We start from the raw sequence: 20,377 nt of genomic DNA on the forward strand, positions 1-20,377 counted from the left end.
GTACTGTTGAATGCTGAGCTCTACATTAAAGTTAACTTTAGCGTTTAACTTTACACACTGAATTTACTTCATTCACTGTCTATAGGCTTTAACCCATCAGGGAGGTCTGAGTGGAAAAAAGTAAAGTATGAACTGATTAATATCCTTTAATTAAAGATGGTGTCATTTCTTTAATTGACAGTGTCGTTTCCTAGAGCTGTTAGGGGGAGTGGGATATAGTTTGGGCATTCTTTCCCTTCTATAATTGCTAATCACCTACTGTCTAAGCTTTTATTTATTTATTTATTTTTTTTTTAATTTTTTTTTAGCGTTTATTTACTTTTGAGACAGAGAGAGACAGAGCATGAATGGGGGAGGGTCAGAGAGAGAGAGGGAGACACAGAATCTGGAACAGGCTCCAGGCTCTGAGCTGTCAGCACAGAACCCGACGCAGGGCTCGAACTCACAAACCGTGAGATCATGACCTGAGCCGAAGTCAGATGCTTAACTGACTGAGCCACCCAGGCGCCCCTGTCTAAGCTTTTTAGTGTACGAAGTTAGCTCTTTATTTTATTAGCAAATACTTATTCTATGTTGATGCTCTTGATTTGTTTTACAGCATGAAAATATAACCATTGCTGCCACAGAAGTTATTGGAGCTATTTGCAAACATCTCTCTTGGTCAGCATATGTATATTACTTGAAACATTTCATTCATGTCTTACAGACAGGACAGATCAATCAAAAGTTGGGTGTCAGGTATGTATGGTCAAACTTATTTTTGCTTTGTTTTTAAAATGTAAATTTTGGATTATTTCCTGAAGTGGTCTCTCTAATCTTAGTTTGCTTTTACCTTGTATTAATGAGGTTATGCTAATATTTGTTGAATTCAAAAATACCTAAAACTGGTAAAAATAATTTTACTGTTTATAAGTCTTTAAATCCTTCACTTTAATCATCAAATGATGTTATGAATCAGACATTTCTGTGTACCTTCTTTTTTCAACAGTTTGCTAGTAATAGTGTTAGAAGCATTCCACTTTGACCACAAAACTCTTGAAGAACAAATGAGAAAAATTCAGAATGAAGAAAGTAAGTTTTTAAAACTTTCTTAAACTAGATTTCCACTCTATTCTTGGATAATTGATGTTAATCAATTAAAGATGGCAAAATTCAACTTATCACCTTTTTCTACTTAGAGCAGTGACCAGTGAATGAGTCAGGAGGAAGTTAAAGCAAATGGTTTGAGTATTTGTGTAAAATCTTTTTTTTAACTATAGAGAAGGCCAGTCTAAATTATATGGGTAAAAAAAAATCCGAGCTTAAATTATTTATATAGAAATCCAATTTTACCACCTGCATGTATGGAAAGAACAGTAAGCAATGAATGCAAAGATAGTATAAGAAAAGAATTAAAAATTAGAGCAACAATTAATAAGACAAAGTAGATACAATAAGAAAGGATCATCAAAGCTAAAAATAGGTATATGAAAAGATTATAAATTGGCAAACCTCTGTCAAGATTGATCAGTAAAAATAGAAGGCATAGGCATAATAAACATTAAGAATTTTTAAAGGTCCCAATCAAATTAAAAAGGTAAAATAATATTATGATCTTTGAACTTAAAAATTTGAATACTTGAGTGAGATGTACAAACTCTTAGAAAAATAAAATACAAAAGCTGGCTTTAAAAGAAATAGAAAATCGGGGTATATCTCTAACTACTAAAAAATTGACTCTGTAGTTATAAACCTTCTCCTGATGAAAATACCAGGTTCACATTGCTTTATAGGCTAGTTATACAAATATTGAAGGAATGGGTAATTTCAACCTTACGTCAGCTATTTCAGATGATTAATAAAAAGGAAGCTTCCACTAACTCATGAAGTTGGTATAATTGGTTAATGGAATTTAACATTAGCATACAAAAAACATGTGGTCCTCTAAAGAGGCACAAGGGAAACATTTGGTTAGATTTAGTATTTATTCCTGATATCAAATAAGGAACAAATAGAAATTTCCTTAACCTGTTAGAGGATGAACACTTAAATAGGCCAATAGGCTGTTTTTGCTAAAAGACATTGAAATATTTTGGCACTTAGTTTGCACTACTTCAGCATTCCTTCCTACTCAAAAATTTCTAATTCTTTGATTCACAGTAAAATCATTACAGAGCCACACTAATAAATAGCAAAGACTGGCTTGAATTTGTAGGAACCATTTGTGTTTTAAACCATTAATTAAAACCATTAATGCTTTAAACCATTGATCAAACTAAAGTCTCTCAACGGTTTATCTTCAGGCAGTTGAATCTGCATTTTGCAATTTTGCATCAATAAAAACATTAAAAATTAAAATAATCTGCTTAACTGTCTATTTTCTTAGATATGACTAAAGTTTAAAACATTTATTGAGTTCTATGAGCTGGGCCTTTCGAGACATTATCTCCTTTGTTCTCATAAAAACCTTACAAGAACCTTAGTTGTTAGTTACACCATTATTTTTTGATATGAGAAATTACAGTTCAGAAATGTAAAGTAACTTTCCCAAAGCTACACAGCCAGGAAATAAAATAAAGACTAATGGCTACCATTTTTTTGAAAGTCTGTGACGTATCAGAAGTGTATATTTGGGTGATTATAGACTTTATCTCATTGAATCGTGACAACAGCCTTGCAAGTGGTGCCATCTCCATCTTACTGATAAAGAATACAAAGCCCACTAGGCTTAGGTTAACTAACTTTGGTCATATGGCTTGTTAGCAGAGCCATGCCTGGACTTGCCCCAGTACAACACTGCCTAATTTTCTTTAATGAACTGAGCCCTATAGTAAGGGACATTTCTGCATGAGAACTGTTGGCTGCATTATAGTTTTCATGCTCATGAGTATAGGTTTTTGTTTTTGGAAACCTCCAACCACAATACTTTGGAAGCTTTCTTTTGGTTAAGACCCTCCTCCCCACCTAGTCTCCAAGTGTATTCCCAACATAGCCTGCACTTGCTCTCCCACACTCATAACTGTCCGTTTACTTGTCTCTGTTCCACATTAGACTCCAAACTGTAAGACAGCAAAAAATCATAACCCTCTCATATAGTGCTGTTTCCTTTAGTACTTTATCTTACCTATCTGTAGTTGGAGACTAGATCGTTTTTATTGGATGTTGGTGGAAAGACTTGTAACACAACTGTGTTGTTTCCTTATTTGATTTAAGGTGACTTTTGTTGTTTACTGAACATAGACACAGTAGAAGTGATTGAGTTGCCAGAGCATGAAACCATGGAATTAGAGCATATGGATGAGGAAGAGAAGGAAAACAAATGTAAGAATTTGTCAGACAACAACAAAGAACCGGGAAACCCCGATCCAGCTGAATGTCAAGGGGCATCAGCTAAAGAACCTGAGTGTGTCACTGGGTCCATCTCTTTCCTTCCTCGGAATAAGGAAGAATTGGAGAGAACAATTAAAAATATCCAAGGAACCATAACTGGAGATATCCTACCCAGGCTACATAAATGCCTGGCCTCTACGGTAATCATTCTGGTTGGGGCCCAACAGAATGGGGTCCATTCTGTCTGTGTGAACCCAAGTGTTTGTGGCACTCTGTCAGCCTGAGGCTCCTGACTATTATTGATTGACTTCAGCTTTTGGATTTTCTTTCATCTCAACATTTCAGAATTCACCTCCCTTGTTTTGTCTCATCATCTTTAGGTTCATCTTCTGCAGCAAAGCAGCAGTTTTTCTTCATTATGATTTTCATCTGGTAGATATCTCCAAAGCAGATAATTAGATAATTCTCATTTCAAAAAAAAAGAGTTTTTAAAAATTAGAATATGTTTCCCTTTTCTACTTCTTGGCCACTTCTCTGCTGTTCAGAATTTATCTTCTTCCTGGGTAATAGGAATAACATTTAGCAGTGGATTCTCATGAAGTCAGAGCCTTTCTTTCTCAGGGTAAAACAGGGGTTGGCAAACTGTGGTCCATGGGCTGGATCTATCCTGCAGCCTGTTGTAAGTAAAGTTTTTTTGGAACACGGTTACATTTATCGATTTGCATATTGTCTAATTCTGCTTTTGTGTTACCACAGCAGAGTTGAGTAGCTTCAACAGAGATCTTAAGCCAAAAATACTATCTGGCCCTCTACAGAAGTTTGCCAGCCCCTGGTGTAAAATATTGACTTGGTCATTTTGTATATTTGTAAATATAACTTCTTATTTGGGGCACTATATTTCTATGTACGAACACTGTCACTCAAACTCTTGAAAATCCCGATTGATACAAATTTTTTATGATTTTTAGATATTTCACAGCAATCTTAATCCACATCAGTGAAAACTTGACTATTTTTTTCTGATTGTTCCTTTGGGAAAAAACATTCTCTCGTTTTATTTTTTTAATATAATTTATTGTCAACTTAACTAACATACAGTGTATATAGTATGCTCTTGGCTTTGGGAGTAGATTCCTGTGATTCATCACTTACATAAACACCCAGTGCTCATCCCAACAGGTGCCCTCCTTAATGTCCATCACCCATTTTCCCCTTTCCCCTGCCGCCGCATCAATCATCAGTTTGTTCTATTTAAGAGTCTCTTATGTTTGCCTCCTCTCTGCTTGAAACTATTTTTTCCCCTTCCCTTCCCCCATGGTCATCTGTTAAGTTTCTCGAATTCCACATATGAGTGAAAACATATGAAATCTGTCCTTCTCTGACTGACTTACTTCACTTTGCATAATACCCTCCAGTTCCATCCACATTGTTGCAAATGGCAAGATTCCATTCTTTCTCGTTGCCAAGTAATATTCCATTGTATATATAAACCACGTCTTCTTTATCCATTCGTCAGTTGATGGACATTTGGGCTCTTCTTTGGAAAAAACATTATTATTCCTATTATTTTTTATAATTCTTTGAGAGTTATTCTCAAATTGCATAATTTAGTTTGTTTTTTAAGCCATAAACTTAGAAGTGTCATATCAAAGAGCTTATCGTTCAAATGCAAGATTTCAGTGTTGGTAGGTCCCCGATCCATTTATTTTTGTTTTAGTTTAACCTAAATTTTTCTTACAGACTAAAAGGGAAGAAGAACACAAGCTCATAAAGTCCAAGGTTGTGAATGATGAGGAAGTAGTTCGAGTTCCTTTAGCTTTTGCCATGGTTAAACTAATGCAGTCCCTTCCACAAGAAGTTATGGAAGCTAACCTGCCAAGGTATATTGTATGACAAATTAGAAATGTTCAGTGAAACTCAAAACTTGGTTCTTTCTTCCTGACTCTTGAGTCTCTTTCTGTGAGGAAGAGACATATTGTCACAATTTGCTGTGATTTAGAATCCTAATTGGGGGGCACCTGGGTGGCTCAGTTGGTTACGCTCAGGTCATGATCTCACAGTTCATGGGTTTGGGCCCCACGTCCAGCTCTTTGCTGACAGCTGGGAGCCTGGAGCCTGCTTTGGATTCTGTGTCTCCTCTCTCTCTGCCCCTCCCCTGCTCACACTCTATGTCTCTGTCTCTCAAAAATAAATTGGCCTTAAAAATAATTTTTTTTTAGAATCCTAATTGGGAAATTTGGGTAATGAATAATTAAGAGACCAGAGGATGTCTGTATTTTTATTTGCTTCTGGTTTTTGATTAGTCCTTTTCAATTTTTCATTTTCTAGTATTTTGCTGAAAGTGTGTGCCCTCCTCAAGAACAGAGCACAGGAAATCAGAGACATTGCACGCAGCACTCTAGCAAAAATAATAGAAGATCTGGGTGTGCACTACCTACAATATATTTTAAAAGAATTACAGAGTACCCTTGTCCGTGGATATCAGGTAAATTGCATTATGTGCCTTATATTCATTCAAGTTGGATTGAAGTTCAAATATTTGCAATTTGAACACTACAAGTGATGTTGCCTTCTGTCTGTATTCAGTAAAGTTGATCCACTGAGGTAGTAATCAAGAATATTCATAAGTTTCAGGGCTCAGTTAAGCATCCCACTTGATTTTGTCTCAGGTCATGATCTCAGGGTTCCTGAGTTCAAGCCCCACGCCAGACCCTGCACTGACATCACGGATCCTGCTTGGGATATATTCTCTCTCTCTCTCTCTCTCTCTCTCTCTCTCTCTCTCTCTCTCTCCCTCCCTCCCTCCCTCCCTCCCTCCCTGAAAAATAAACTTTTAAAAAAAGAATGTTTACAAGTTTCTAATCAGCATTTTAAAAATCTATTTAAAAAAAATAAACAAAAACTCCCATGTCTGATTTTTATAAAGATACTTATAGGCCAGGGTTATATAACCTATTTTTCTCAAATCATTTGATATCAAGTTCTGTATTTTGAGAGTTCTTAAAAATATTCTTATTGAATGCATATTGAATTTATTTCCACAAATGTGAATAATAAAGAGCATAGGCATTTGTTTAAGGATTGAAACATACAAGTAATAAAAATAATAGGATCTCCAGGTGGAATAGAAAGCTCTTTGAGTGGTGATGTGGCTGGCTGGCTCCTTACTACTCCAAGTGTTCAGCAACACCTGGGAGCTTGTTAGACACGCACAATTTAGTGCCCTACGCCTGACCTATACTGCCTGCATTTCAGTAAGATCCCTGAGTGATTTGAAGTTCAAGAAACACTGTTGCTTGTTCTTTTCAAGTACTCAGTCAAGACTCTGGGTAGTTAGCTTTACCTTCTGTGTCTAAATTTGCTCAAAGGTAAACTTCCTGTTCTGTGGGTTCTAAATCTAACACAGTAAAAATATCAGTATTTATTTTAATTGTCTCTCTTGGTATAGTTTTTTATTTTAATTTTTTTTAATGTTTCCTTTTTGAGAGAGAGACAGAACACAAGCAGGGGAGGGGCAGAGAGAGAGGGAGACACGGAATCTGAAGCAAGCTCCAGGCTCTGAGCTGACAGCAAAGAGCCTGACACAAGGGGACGAACCCACCAACCCTGAGATCATGGCCTGAGATGAAGTCGGACGCTTAACCGACTGAGCCACCCAGATGCCCCTCCTGGTGTAGTTTTTTAACGGTTGCTCTAGGAATTACCATATACATCCTTACTTTTAACAATCTACTTGGAAACAGTATTTTACATCTTCAAGTGGAATATGGAAACCTTACCACTGTATATGGCTCCCTTCACCCTTCTTTTGTTTTATAGTTGTTTGTATATTACATCTCTATATATTGAAAACTTTATTGGGCAATGTTAGAGTTTTTGCTTGTAATTGTCAAACATATCTTAAAGAACTCAAGAGGAGAAGAATAGTCTATTAGTTTGCCCAGATATTTGTCATTTCTACTTCTCTTCTTTCATTTCTGAATTTCCAAGTTTCTTTCTGGTATCATTTCCCTTCAGTCTAAAGAATTTCCATCAGCAGTCTTGTAGAGCACATGTGGTGGCAGCAAATGCTGTTAGTTTTCTGTCATCTCTGAATATCTTTTCACCTTATTCCTGAAGGATACTGTCATTGGATATCTGATTCTACATTGACAGTACTTTTCTTTCAGCTTCTTAAAAATGTTGTATCACTTCCTTCTGGTCTTTTGGATGAAAAATCCAGTTATTCAAAACAGTTTTCTCCTCTAAGTCATGCACCGTTTTCTCTGGCTGCTTTAAGAACTTTTTCTTGGCCTTTATTTTTTAGTAGTTTGACTGTAATGTGTCTAAGTTGGGTTTTTAACCCAACTGATCACCAGTAGATACATATGAAATTATGCCTTTAAAGTTCATTCTGGGGGGCGCCTGGGTGGCTCAGTTGGTTGACTGTCCGACTTCAGCTCCGGTCATGATCTTGAGGTTCATGAGTTCGAGCCCCACGTCGGGCTCTGTGCTGACAGCTCAGAGCCTAGAGCCTGCCTCAGATTGTGTGTCTCCCTCTCTCTCTGCCCCTCCCTGCTCATGCTCTCTCTTAAAAATAAACACTTAAAAAAAAATAAAATAAACACTTAAAAATTTTTTTTAATTTATTTTTTATTTTTTTAATTTATTTTGTTTTAACGTTTATTCATTTTTGAGAGAGAGACAGAGCGCAGGCAAGGGAGGGGCAGAGAGAGAGGGAGTCACAGAATCCAAAGCAGGCTCCAGGCTCTGAGGTGTCAGCACAGAGCCCGACACGGGGCTCAAACTCAGGAACTGCAAGATCATGGCCTGAGCCAAAGTCGGATGCTCAACTAACTGGGGCGCCAGGCTAGCTCAGTCGTTAGAGTGTGTGACTTTTGATCTTGGAGTTGTGAATTTGAGCCCCACATTCACTGTAGAGATTACTTAAAAAAAGTAAAATCCAATCTGTGTATTGACAACTAATTATGTTTCTTTAGCCTATGATCATTATCTGGTGTTCCCTGTGATAATTTGTAACACTAGAAGCAGTATAAAGAACGCAGAAAGCTTGAGAGGCAACATAGTGTAGTGATGCAGAGCCGGGGCTGTGACACCAGCTCTGTGGTTTCAAATCCTGACTCTACCACTGCCTACCCATGCAACCTGGGGCAAGTTACTTGATCTCTCTGTGCCTCAGCTTTCTCACCTGAAAAGTGCTGATAAATACAGCACCTTATACCATGGATACAGCGAGCAAGAATTAAATGATTTAATACATGTGAGGTATTAATACAATAATTTTACTAGCCCATAGTAAGCTCTTAGGAATGTTATTAGCTATGGTTACTGTGAAGAGCAAAAACTTGTCTATTTCCTTCATAACAGCTTTGATTGCACCCAACATTGGCAAGCTCTTTAATTCACAGGTTGGTTTTTAAAGTTCAAGACTCTTATGCCTTTTCTTTATAAATCAATGGCCTGGAGGTGCCTAGGTGGCTCAGTCGATTAAGCGGCCAACTTCATTCAGCTCAGGTTATGATTTCATGAGTTTGAGCCCTGCATTGAGCTCTGTACTGACAGTGTGGAGTCTGTTTGGAGTTTTCTCTTTCTCGCTCTCTCTCTGCCCCCCCCCCCCCCAGCTTGTTCCCTCCCTCCCTTCCCCCCCCAAAATAAATAAATAAACATGAAATAAAATAAAAATAAAATAAAATAAAATAAATCAGTGACCTGGTTTAGTCACAGTAGTACACGCCAAGCTTGGTGATATGTTTCTGAGCATCTTTTGTACAAAGTGATCATTTGGTTAAAATCTTTTATTTTATTTATTTATTTTTTTTTTCAATATATGAAGTTTATTGTCAAATTGGTTTCCATACAACACCCAGTGCTCATCCCAAAAGGTGTCCTCCTCAATACCCATCACCCACCCTCCCCTCCCTCCCACCCCCCATCAACCCTCAGTTTGTTCTCAGTTTTTAAGAGTCTCTTATGCTTTGGCTCTCTCCCACTCTAACCTCTTTTTTTTTTTTTTCCTTCCCCTCCCCCATGGGTTTCTGTTAAGTTTTTCAGGATCCACATAAGAGTGAAAACATATGGTATCTGTCTTTCTCTGTATGGCTTATTTCACTTAGCATCACACTCTCCAGTTCCATCCACGTTGCTACAAAGGGCCATATTTCGTTCTTTCTCATTGCCACGTAGTACTCCATTGTGTATATAAACCACAATTTCTTTATCCATTCATCAGTTGATGGACATTTAGGCTCTTTCCATAATTTGGCTATTGTTGAGAGTGCTGCTACAAACATTGGGGTACAAGTGCCCCTATGCATCAGTACTCCTGTAGCCCTTGGGTAAATTCCTAGCAGTGCTATTGCTGGGTCATAGGGTAGGTCTATTTTTAATTTTTTGAGGAACCTCCACACTGTTTTTCAGAGTGGCTGCACCAATTTGCATTCCCACCAACAGTGCAAGAGGGTTCCCGTTTCTTCACATCCTCGCCAGGATCTATAGTCTCCTGATTTGTTCATTTTGGCCACTCTGACCGGTGTGAGGTGATATCTGAGTGTGGTTTTGATTTGTATTTCCCTGATGAGGAGCGACGTTGAGCATCTTTTCATGTGCCTGTTGGCCATCTGGATGTCTTCTTTAGAGAAGTGTCTATTCATGTTTTCTGCCCATTTCTTCACTGGGTTATTTGTTTTTCGGGTGTGGAGTTTGGTGAGCTCTTTATAGATTCTGGATACTAGCCCTTTGTCCAATATGTCATTTGCAAATATCTTTTCCCGTTTTGTTGGTTGTTTCCTTTGCTGTGCAGAAGCTTTTTATCTTCATAAGGTCCCAGTAGTTCATTTTTGCTTTTAATTCCCTTGCCTTTGGGGATGTGTCAAGTAAGAAATTGCTACGGCTGAGGTCAGAGAGATCTTTTCCTGCTTTTTCCTTTAGGGTTTTGATGGTTTCCTGTCTCACATTCAGGTCCTTTATCCATTTTGAGTTTATTTTTGTGAATGGTGTGAGAAAGTGGTCTAGTTTCAATCTTCTGCATGTTGCTGTCCAGTTCTCCCAGCACCATTTGTTAAAGAGACTGTCTTTTTTCCATTGGATGTTCTTTCCTGCTTTGTCAAAGATTAGTTGGCCATACGTTTGTGGGTCTAGTCCTGGGGTTTCTATTCTATTCCATTGGTCTATGTGTCTGTTTTTGTGCCAGGTTAAAGTCTTTTAGATGGTAATAGAAGTATGTGTCATTTGTCAAAACTCCCTACAGTAATTATGGAAACTCTGAGCGCTCTCTGCAGTACTTCTTAGATCTTATTTTTTTTCTACTATGGTATTCTTAACCATTCATATTCTTACTGTGCATTTCATTTTAGGTCCATGTGCTGACTTACACTGTTTATATGTTGCTGCAAGGCCTCACCAACAAGCTACAAGTTGGGGATTTGGACTCCTGTTTAGATATAATGATTGAGGTAAGATTTAGAAAAAACGAGTGTCATTTTCTTAACTGGGCAATGGACACAGAAAATCGGCTCACAAAATACGAAATATTTATAACCTGTAAAAATGAAAATGATGTACTATCTCATCTCTTAGATTAGCAGAAGTTTAAAAAGCTGACTCAGGTGAAGTGAGGTGGACTCTCTACCATTGCTAGTAGGTCATGAGTTTTGGTATAACCTTTCTGGGAAGAAAGTTGATGCTGTGTATCAGGAGCTTTAAAATAAGCAAAAATATCGACCACTTTTAAGAATCTGAGATGTATTTAGTCTGGGGTTTATATAAAAATATGTGCACCAGAGCTTTACGTACAGTAGTGAAAATTTTAATAACCATCAGCTTTTAAAATTGATCATGTGATAATTTGGGGGGTGAGATTAGGAAGAGACTAAATTCGCCATACTGCCTTTGTTCATTCATTAAAAAATGTACGTATTTAAACATTTTGAATTAAACACATCAGTTTTGATAAGTTACAAATATCATCAGTTTTTTAAAGGGAAATGAGGCTACTCTTCGGTAATATCCAAGAGGAAGTAAGTACCTGTCTCTTATATTATACAATCATATATGTAAATCTATATAGCACTCTTTTATTTCCCCTTAGTAAAAACCTTCAGGTGTTGCGGTATTTGCTTGTCTTTCAGTAATTGGTCCCTGAACTGCCTTGAAAAAGTGAAATCTAATAGAAATTCCTGCCATCTAATTTCAGTCCTGCCCAACTTGTTTTCCTCTGATCTGGATGTATCAGAGACTGCTTATGTTGACATATCTTGCTGATTACACATAATTGCCATTTGGCTTTTTTCTTTTAAAGATTTTTAACCATGAGTTGTTTGGTGCCATTGCTGAAGAGAAGGAAGTGAAGCAGATCCTCTCCAAAGTCATGGAGGCACGAAGAAGCAAGAGTTACGATTCTTATGAAATCCTGGGCAAGTTTGTAGGGAAAGATCAGGTTACAAAACTTATCCTTCCATTAAAAGAGGTAAGGACTTGAATGCAGTACAGGAGATCCCCACATTACAGCATCATGAGTTCTTAAAACGACCCATGCAGTAATGCTGCACTTGACCACCAGGATTTCATTTGGTACGAAGGGCATGGATACCACATGGCCACTAGCTGGCAGCCCTAGGTGGCATTCTAAACTAAGAACCAGATTCCCGGATGTAAACCATGTGATGCAGAAACAAAAAATTGAAATTCAAGTGAATTTTATAGTTGGCTCAAGTCAGCAGCTAAGAACATAGCTTTTGAAGACAGATTGCTGCTCCCAGATTGCCAAGAGGGAGAAAAGTGACATCTGTTGAACATATATTATGTTCTCAGCATCGTGTTTCATGATCTCTTCTAATCTGCACAACCACTCTGAGATCAATGGTACTTTCATCTTACAGATAAGAAAATGTAGGCTCAACAAAAGGTAGAAGGGTCATGATTAAGGAGGAAAGTAAAACGTTACTTGTAGATCTTTCTGATCCAAAGCTTACATTCTTTGCACTGTTTTCATTCTGCTCCTGTCGGGCAGGGACTGTAGTTTACTTACCTTCATAATGTTCTCTGTGCCTAATGTAGGGGTGAACACTCAACAAATGTTTTTAATTCACTTTATTATAATTTTATGCACAAAAACTAGAGCAAAACACTATTAATGACATGAATTAACCTTAATTCCAAATGTTTTGGTGTCAGAATAACTCCGTAATTTTTTCTACAATGCATTAATCTTATCTAAACCTGAGAATGTTAGGTATGTTTTGAGGATGAAAAAGAATTAACACAGCACATGTATTTTCCATGTATATTATCAAGTCGCTCCAAGATAGTTAAAGTTATTAATACCGTGTCCTGTGCAAAGGAATATTTATAAAGTGCTGAGGGTTTTGTTGATGTTGATGGTCCTAGATTCCCATTTAGTTCCTATGATTTGGCCTAATGACTAATATCAAACCCTGAGGCTTGGCCATCACAGCACTGTTAGCATGGTTTCAGATGAGTACTGACTGCATTTTGTTAATGTTGTATATGTGCATGTGCTTGCCTATGATGCACTTACAGGGTTGATGTCGTCCATGTATCACATCATGTCTCCAGTCCTGTGCCCTGAGGTCTCACCAACAGAGAGCACAGAGAAATCCAGAGACATACATGATGCTGATAGTGGTTGTCTCTGGGATTGACAGTATGTGTAAATGTTACTTTGTATGCTCTGTTTGAAATTTTATTAAGGATGTTTCTTTTTAATTAGAAAAAAAAAAACCTATATTAAAAATGAAATGTATTTTTTAAAAACTACCATCACAACAAACAAAAAGGCAGTTCTGTGTTATCTCAACATGACATTTATGTTTGCCTTTAGATCTTACAAAATACCACGAGTTTAAAACTGGCCCGGAAAGTTCATGAAACCTTGCGCCGAATCATAGCAGGATTAATTGTAAATCAAGAAATGACGGCAGAATCCATACTATTGCTCAGTTATGGGTTGGTCAGTGAAAATCTTCCCCTGTTAACAGAGAAAGAAAAGTAAGTTTGAAAGAAAAAAAAAAAACAACTATCCTTGGGTGCTTGCTTCTGATAAGCCATTCAGTTTTCATTTACTCTTAAGTGGGTTAATTTAATAATTTACCTTAGTTAAAGCACACACACACACACACACACACACACACACACACACACAGAGTAAAACCTTGGATTGCGAGTAACTTGTTCTGCAAGACAAGCAAACATTTCTAATAAATTTTAACTTGATAAAAGAGTGATGTCTTGCAATATAAGTAGTACCTGATGCCATATATCACATGATCACAACTGAGCCAACGGTTCTTGAAATTTACTTTGATATACAAATGCTTCGGGTTACAAGCATGTTTTCCAGAATGAATTATGCTTACAAACCAAGGTTTTACTGCATATGCATGTTCACATATATTATACAATTAGATAATTTATAATACATGTACAATTATTTATGTGTACATATAATTATATACATAATTAATACATATACAATTACATACTTGTATAATATATGCTATATATATCTGAGTTATGAGACAGTTCTCCTTTGTGGTGTTTGGGCTAAAGCCCTTCCAGGTGATAAATCTCAGCATGAGATGATTTTCTGATAAATGAGTAAGTTAGCTGTGACAGCAGCCAGTTATGTTATTTATTGAATCAAAGTTAGGATAGATTTTAAATACATAGCTTTTCTTCTGATTAAATAGATATCTAGACCTGAAAAGGTTTTAAAATACCTCCTTTGGATTTTGCTTTTGTGTTCTAAAAGAAACTCCTTGGCATTTGTTTTCAAACATCAAGGGAGTGTCCTTTTACTGTTCATCTTAATTTAAACGTGTGTTCATCAATCTGATTTCTGTTTTTGGGGTTGTTCTACAGCCTTGATCAACAACCTAATAATCTTTTTCTCATGGTTGAAGGAGAAAAAAAGCCCACAGTGAACAGCATACTACTTAGTGCTGGACTCCAGTCACCAGACAGGGTCACGTGACTTAGAGTGCAGCATACAGTGTTCTTGCCCCTGTTTTTCCTTTGTGATTGACAGAAACCCAGCAGCCCCTGCACTGGATCCACGTCTGCCACCCCAGAGCTGTCTTCTGCTCCCCCCAACTCCAGTTCGAGGTGGGCAGAAAGCTGTTGTGAGCAGGAAAACCAACATGCACATATTTATTGAGTCTGGACTTCGGGTAAGAATTAACCCTTAAAGTGTGATTTGCTGCCCACAGTGAGTGTGCCTTGCAGTCCTCTGCTCATTCCCACTGTAAATGCCTTATCAGAAATAAATTACAGGCTATTTTGTTTGTTTGTTTGTTTATTTAGTTTGAGAGGGAGAGAGAGCGTGAGCAGGGGAGGGGCGGAGAGAGAGGGAGAGAGAGAATCCCAAGCAGGCTCCACACTGTCAGCGTAGAACCTGATGTGGGGCTCAATCCCATGAACCATGAGTACATGACCTGAGCCAAGATTGAGAGTTGGACACGTAATCAGTTGAGCCGCCCAGGTGCCCCTGGGCCATTTTTTTTAAGGTGCATTGGTCATTTACCATCTCTCTCTTCTAGTACTTACTTTGATGATATAATGGTCTCAGGATTAATGATTCTGACCTAACATTTATTATGGGTTCACTTTGATTTGCCCATGGGCATCTCTAAATTATTTTGAATTTTTTTTAAAGATGTAAGCGTCTAAAAACACAAATCTGATCGTTTTATTTCGTTTTTATTACCTTCATTGGCTCCCATTTTTCTTGAGAGCCTGGTCTTTCATCTGGGCTACACGGGCCAAACCTTGTATTGTACCATTCGCAACACACAGCTCGGCCACACTGGCTTCCCTTCAGTTTCATAGTCTCCACACTCTGTCACTCCAGGACTTCACCACGGGCTCCTCCCTTTACCAGGGTCCCCACAGAACTCCCAAAGCACACTGCATTTACAGTTAATTATTTGCTAGAGTCTCTCTTCCTGGTTAAGATCCATCAGGCAGGAACCATGTTCATCTTGATCATTGCTGTGCCCCGTGTGCCAACCCAGTGCCTCAAATCAAAGTAAATCCTGAGTAATCATTTGGTAAATGAACTCAGCATCTCAGTGCACAGTGAACTCCCACCTTCTTCAGTTACTGAGAGTCCCGCAGGCCCTTTACCATTCCTTCAGAATTTTTGTTGCTTCAAATGGAAGCATCTTAATGTTTCATGTTTCTCTCAAAATCATTTTACCTTTACCTAACTCATTTGGTCTTATGGGCAACTGGTATGAAATATCTTTTTGAATCTTTTAGCTGCTACATCTGAGTCTAAAGACTTCCAAGATCAAGTCTTCAAGTGAACCTGTTCTGGAAATGTTGGATCCTTTTGTCTCTCTCCTCATAGACTGCCTGGTTTCCATGGATGTGAAGGTGAGCTTCTGTTCCTTCATGAGAACTGTGTTGCACAAAATACCCAGAACTTTTAGGCTTGTACTTCACAAGATGATGGAATTTTTAAGTGGCTTTATGATACTGTGAACTACTTCTGTTCCCTACATTACGTTGCTTTCCAACCATATATTTGGATAGCCTTCAACAGTTTTACAGGCTCTGGTAGATACATTATACTTATTTCATTGGGTCCTTGCAACATCATGAGGCTGAGTAATGGTGTCACCATATCAGCACTGATCATCTCCATCATCCTTGTCACTACTGCCCTCACTGGTGTGAATCCTCATAACAACCTATGAAGCACATATTATTAATGCTTCTGTTTTATCAGTGAGAAAAGTAGGCTATCAGCTGACTTGGCCTAGATCACAGATCTAGGATAGCAGTCCGTCAGACTCCAGAGCCGACACATCTCCCGTTTCCTGACTGCCTGTCTTATAGTGAAGGTGCCAGGAAGTTAAGTAACATCTCTGTAGTTGAATAGGTAATAAACTGCAGAGCTGGGATTATAAGCCCTGGCCTTTGTGACTCCAGAGACCTTTCCTCTATGGCTTCATCTCTAATCCAGCCCAAGAAGACCTTACAGCAACCAGAGCAGTGTGGGTCTATTAGGCACAGCTGAACTAGGTGAAGTAACTGATCTCAGCAGTCTCTAAGGTTTGAGCTGGAGGTCAAGGATTCTCATGTCATCGCTTGGTCCCAGCACACTTTTTTCATATCTTTTGCACAGCACTTAACTATATTAAATTGTAGTGTATTGTTCTCATGCTTAATTTCTTAGCCAGCTGTCTGCTCTTTAAATAGAGGGACGGTGTTCTCTTTATCTTTGTAATTCTGATTTTTAGAGTGCCTTGTATACAGTTGCTTAGAATGGATTAAAGTACCATTCTAGAAAATAGAAAAGTCATTTATAATGTATCTTTCCAGACACAAAAAAAAGTTGCTGAAATTGGCCAATTCAGGATGCCTGGGTGACTCAGTCGGTTAAGCATCTGACTCTTGATTTCAGCTCAGGTCATGATATTACAGTTCATGAGTTTGAGCCCCACATTGGGCTCTGTGCTGACAGTGCAAAACCTGCTTGGGATCCTCTCTCTCCCTCTCTTTCTGCCTCTCCCCTGCTCTCTCTCTCAAAAATAAAAAATAAAAACATTGAAAATAAATAAATTGGCCAGTTCTTCCAGTCATTGACTCATATAGGTTAAGAATATGGTGCACTCTTTCTTATTTACTTGCATCACCTTTATGTGCCTTAGAGAAGCAGTAAGTTCTACCACAGGGAATAGGAAATCTCCCTCTCTTCTTATGCTTTTGGTATACGGTTCTTCTAGAGTGAGCTGAGCAGAGTATTTCATTTTTCAACCTGATTGCTTATAGAGTCTACACAGCCTCAGGCGCTTGACTTTTGGGTTTGATCACTACATAAATTGGTTGGTTTTGTTTTTCAGGTGATCACAGGTGCTTTACAGTGCCTGATCTGGGTCTTGAGGTTCCCTCTGCCTTCCATAGAAACAAAAGCAGAACAGCTGACAAAACACCTCTTCCTGTTGCTGAAGGACTATGCAAAACTTGGAGCTGCCAGGGGCCAGAACTTCCACCTGGTGGTAAATTGTTTCAAGGTGAGGTGTTTTTAGTTATACTTCGAAAGGGCCAGGACCAGGTTTAACATCAAACTTAGGTTTCCTCATTGTCCTTTGGTCCTGTTCAGAATTTTTTCCAGATTAATTTGCTAAGGCCAGAGGGTTGGTATCCTGTGTGAAAAAGCATTGATGTTGTATTAAGGCCTTACCATTTCACTGATTTTTCATTCGTGGGATGTCCTGGCTATTAACCTGACTAGTTTAATTTACAGTGTGTGACCATAGTTGTGAAGAAAGTGAAGTCTTACCAGATAACTGAAAAGCAGCTTCAAGTTCTACTAGCATATGCTGAAGAAGACATTTATGATACTTCAAGACAGGCCACTGCATTTGGTCTTCTGAAGGTATGGTATCACCAGAATGTTGGATTTTACAGCTTATGTGCCTCAGATTAGATACTTAGAATAATGTGGAACAAAGTATTTTGACTAGCTGTGGATTTCCAAAATTAATTTATAAACATTGTGATGATTTTGATGGATTAATGGTAATCTAACATACCTACTTATTAAAATGTTTGAACATGAATTCAATTAACACTTCCAGAGCGTTCTATAAAAGTAGAGGAAAGTTTAAAAAATGCTTGTATTTACTGTATTGGACTTTGTGGAGCTTTTTTCTTTTTTTAATTATAAAATACGTAAAACAAAAGTCACTATTTTAACCATTTTTAAGTGTTTTTTTTCTCTTGAAGGTTACTTTCATTATTTTTGAAAATTGCCTATGACTGCTTTAACAGTGCATCAGCTTACAACCATCTGCAGTAGAACATGAAGTGAGATGTCTTCCTTTTTTATTTTAGGCCATTTTATCAAGGAAGTTGTTAGTCCCAGAAATCGATGATGTCATGCGGAAAGTATCCAAGTTGGCAATTTCTGCACAAAGTGAACCTGTCAGAGTCCAATGCAGACAGGTTTGTAGAGAAGATGCCTTATTCCCATAGCAAGTGTTGGGTCCTGTCTTTTCTGTTCCATATTTAGATAGACAGATGTCAACATTGACTGAATTCTGAAGATAATTTTGTGTCACGTTGTTGCTTTATTCTGAGACTCAAGAACCCATTTACTTACCAAGTATGAGAAGCATGTCTGCTCTGCCTTAAGGGCATTTCAGTTAACAAAGAGCATTTTGAGAATAACCCATCATATGTGGAATGTTTCAAATGGATAAAGATGTATATTTTCCTTCTGTAGCATGATAGCCTGCACCAAATATTTCCATCCATTGGTCCAGTCATCAACTACTTATTATGCATATTACTATGTGCCAGGTGCTGCTGGCAAAGCAGTCAACAAAATTTTTATAGTCCCTGTCAGATAGTGAAATTTTAAAGTACACAGGCACAAAGCAAAAGTTCCACAGGTATTTAATTACAGGCATCCTAAGTGCCAGGAGGGAGAAAGCACTGTCATATTTCATTATTTATAAGACATACCTTTATTTATATACTTCAAAGAAAGAAAACACTATGACACAGTGGTAAGATGCCATCAATTTTAAGATACATCCCAATTTCTGGGGCGCCTGGGTGGCGCAGTCGGTTAAGCGTCCGACTTCAGCCAGGTCACGATCTCGCGGTCCATGAGTTCGAGCCCCGCGTCAGGCTCTGGGCTGATGGCTCGGAGCCTGGAGCCTGTTTCCGATTCTGTGTCTCCCTCTCTCTCTGCCCCTCCCCCGTTCATGCTCTGTCTCTCTCTGTCCCAAAAATAAATAAATAACGTTGAAAAAAAAAAAAAAAAAAGATACATCCCAATTTCAGATCTGTTAAAATGTGAAAAACTGCTTCTTAGAATTGACAAAATATGGAAGAGTAGATGATAAGAACATATGATCAGGTTGAGGACCACCCTGGTGTTAGAATCAGGAAGGGCTCTCCTGAGGATTGGCTTGTCAGCAGAAATGTGAAGGAAGAGAAAGGCTTAGTTTTCCAGGTGAAGGGAGCAGCCAATGCCTAAGGAAGCCTTGAGGTAGGTAAGGGCCTCACTTATTAGAGGAGATAAATGAAGGTTAAGTGAGGTGGGGAAGGGAGCCAGGTCAGGCAAGACCTCGTGTACTTGTTAAAGATTTATTTAGGGCTTTATTCCAGTAGCAGAAAGCTATTGATATATAATAGCTTATGTATAAATACTTATATTATTTTATTAATTACTTTTATTAATAAATTAGTACAATGGTTTGAAAGAAGATAAACCAGGCATGGAATTCTGGCACTGTCACCTGAGCATGTTACTCACCTCTCTGTGCCAACTTCATTCTCTTCATCTGTAAAATGGGGATAATATCCCCTACTTTCCAAGAAAGTGATGACAGTTAACTGAGGAACACTTAGCACAGTGCTTGGCATATAGAATTAATTGACGTATAATTAATAAATGAATTAGTATTATCTGTATTAATATCAATCATCATTGTCATTCTTATTCAAGGGGAAATACAGGGGTGAACCACAGTCCGTACTCAGTCCACCATACCACACTACCTATGGAAGAGAGGAGCTTCCAACACGTGAGCTTAGATCTGGAGCCCAAAACAACCATGCCAGTGGTAGGCTAGGACTTTTAATCAGGCACTTGGGGCAGGACCTGAGTAAGTGAAGTAGGAGAAGAAAGGAAAGCGTGCAGTTGACTCAGGAGGATTGATCAGTCTTCTGAAAGGTCTTTGTAACTGAACAGTGTATCAGCAGGTTAGGAAGCAGAAATCCTGGAGAGATAGGACCCAATAATCATCTATGTGACTTCTGTTCCTAGGTTTTTCTGAAATATATTCTTGACTATCCCCTGGGTGACAAATTAAGACCAAACTTGGAATTCATGCTTGCTCAACTCAAGTAAGTTTAAGCCATAAACTACATAGGGGCAGAAGAGTAGTTTCCTCTCATTTTATTGTGGCACCTGTCTGGAAAATGACAAAATCTGAACATCTGAGGGTGTTATCATTTGAATCATTGACTTGATTATCAAACAGTGTGCATGGCTTCATGTGACAGTTGTGTAAGTTGCTTTTCGAATTCG

The 20,377-nt window shown here is 38.1% G+C and overlaps 1 protein-coding gene across 2 annotated transcripts in view; it reads left to right on the top strand.

Annotated features, from left to right (window-relative positions):
- The window catches only part of UTP20 (UTP20 small subunit processome component), a 107,664-nt gene that overhangs the window by 77,542 nt on the left and 9,745 nt on the right, over positions 1-20,377 (top strand). Inside the window, exons 39-52 of one of the 2 annotated variants that reach the window (XM_049626157.1) lie at positions 599-738; positions 989-1,071; positions 3,193-3,509; positions 5,050-5,189; positions 5,638-5,794; positions 10,662-10,760; positions 11,606-11,773; positions 13,148-13,314; positions 14,354-14,495; positions 15,586-15,702; positions 17,175-17,345; positions 17,579-17,710; positions 18,169-18,279; positions 20,114-20,193. In XM_049626157.1, the coding sequence (XP_049482114.1) occupies positions 599-738; positions 989-1,071; positions 3,193-3,509; positions 5,050-5,189; positions 5,638-5,794; positions 10,662-10,760; positions 11,606-11,773; positions 13,148-13,314; positions 14,354-14,495; positions 15,586-15,702; positions 17,175-17,345; positions 17,579-17,710; positions 18,169-18,279; positions 20,114-20,193 (2,024 nt within the window). The remainder of the gene's footprint in view (positions 1-598; positions 739-988; positions 1,072-3,192; positions 3,510-5,049; positions 5,190-5,637; positions 5,795-10,661; positions 10,761-11,605; positions 11,774-13,147; positions 13,315-14,353; positions 14,496-15,585; positions 15,703-17,174; positions 17,346-17,578; positions 17,711-18,168; positions 18,280-20,113; positions 20,194-20,377) is intronic. The other variant, XM_049626158.1, reaches the window with a different exon arrangement.

This window comes from Panthera uncia, chromosome B4 (genome assembly GCF_023721935.1).
Source record: "Panthera uncia isolate 11264 chromosome B4, Puncia_PCG_1.0, whole genome shotgun sequence".
NCBI lineage: Eukaryota > Metazoa > Chordata > Mammalia > Carnivora > Felidae > Panthera > Panthera uncia.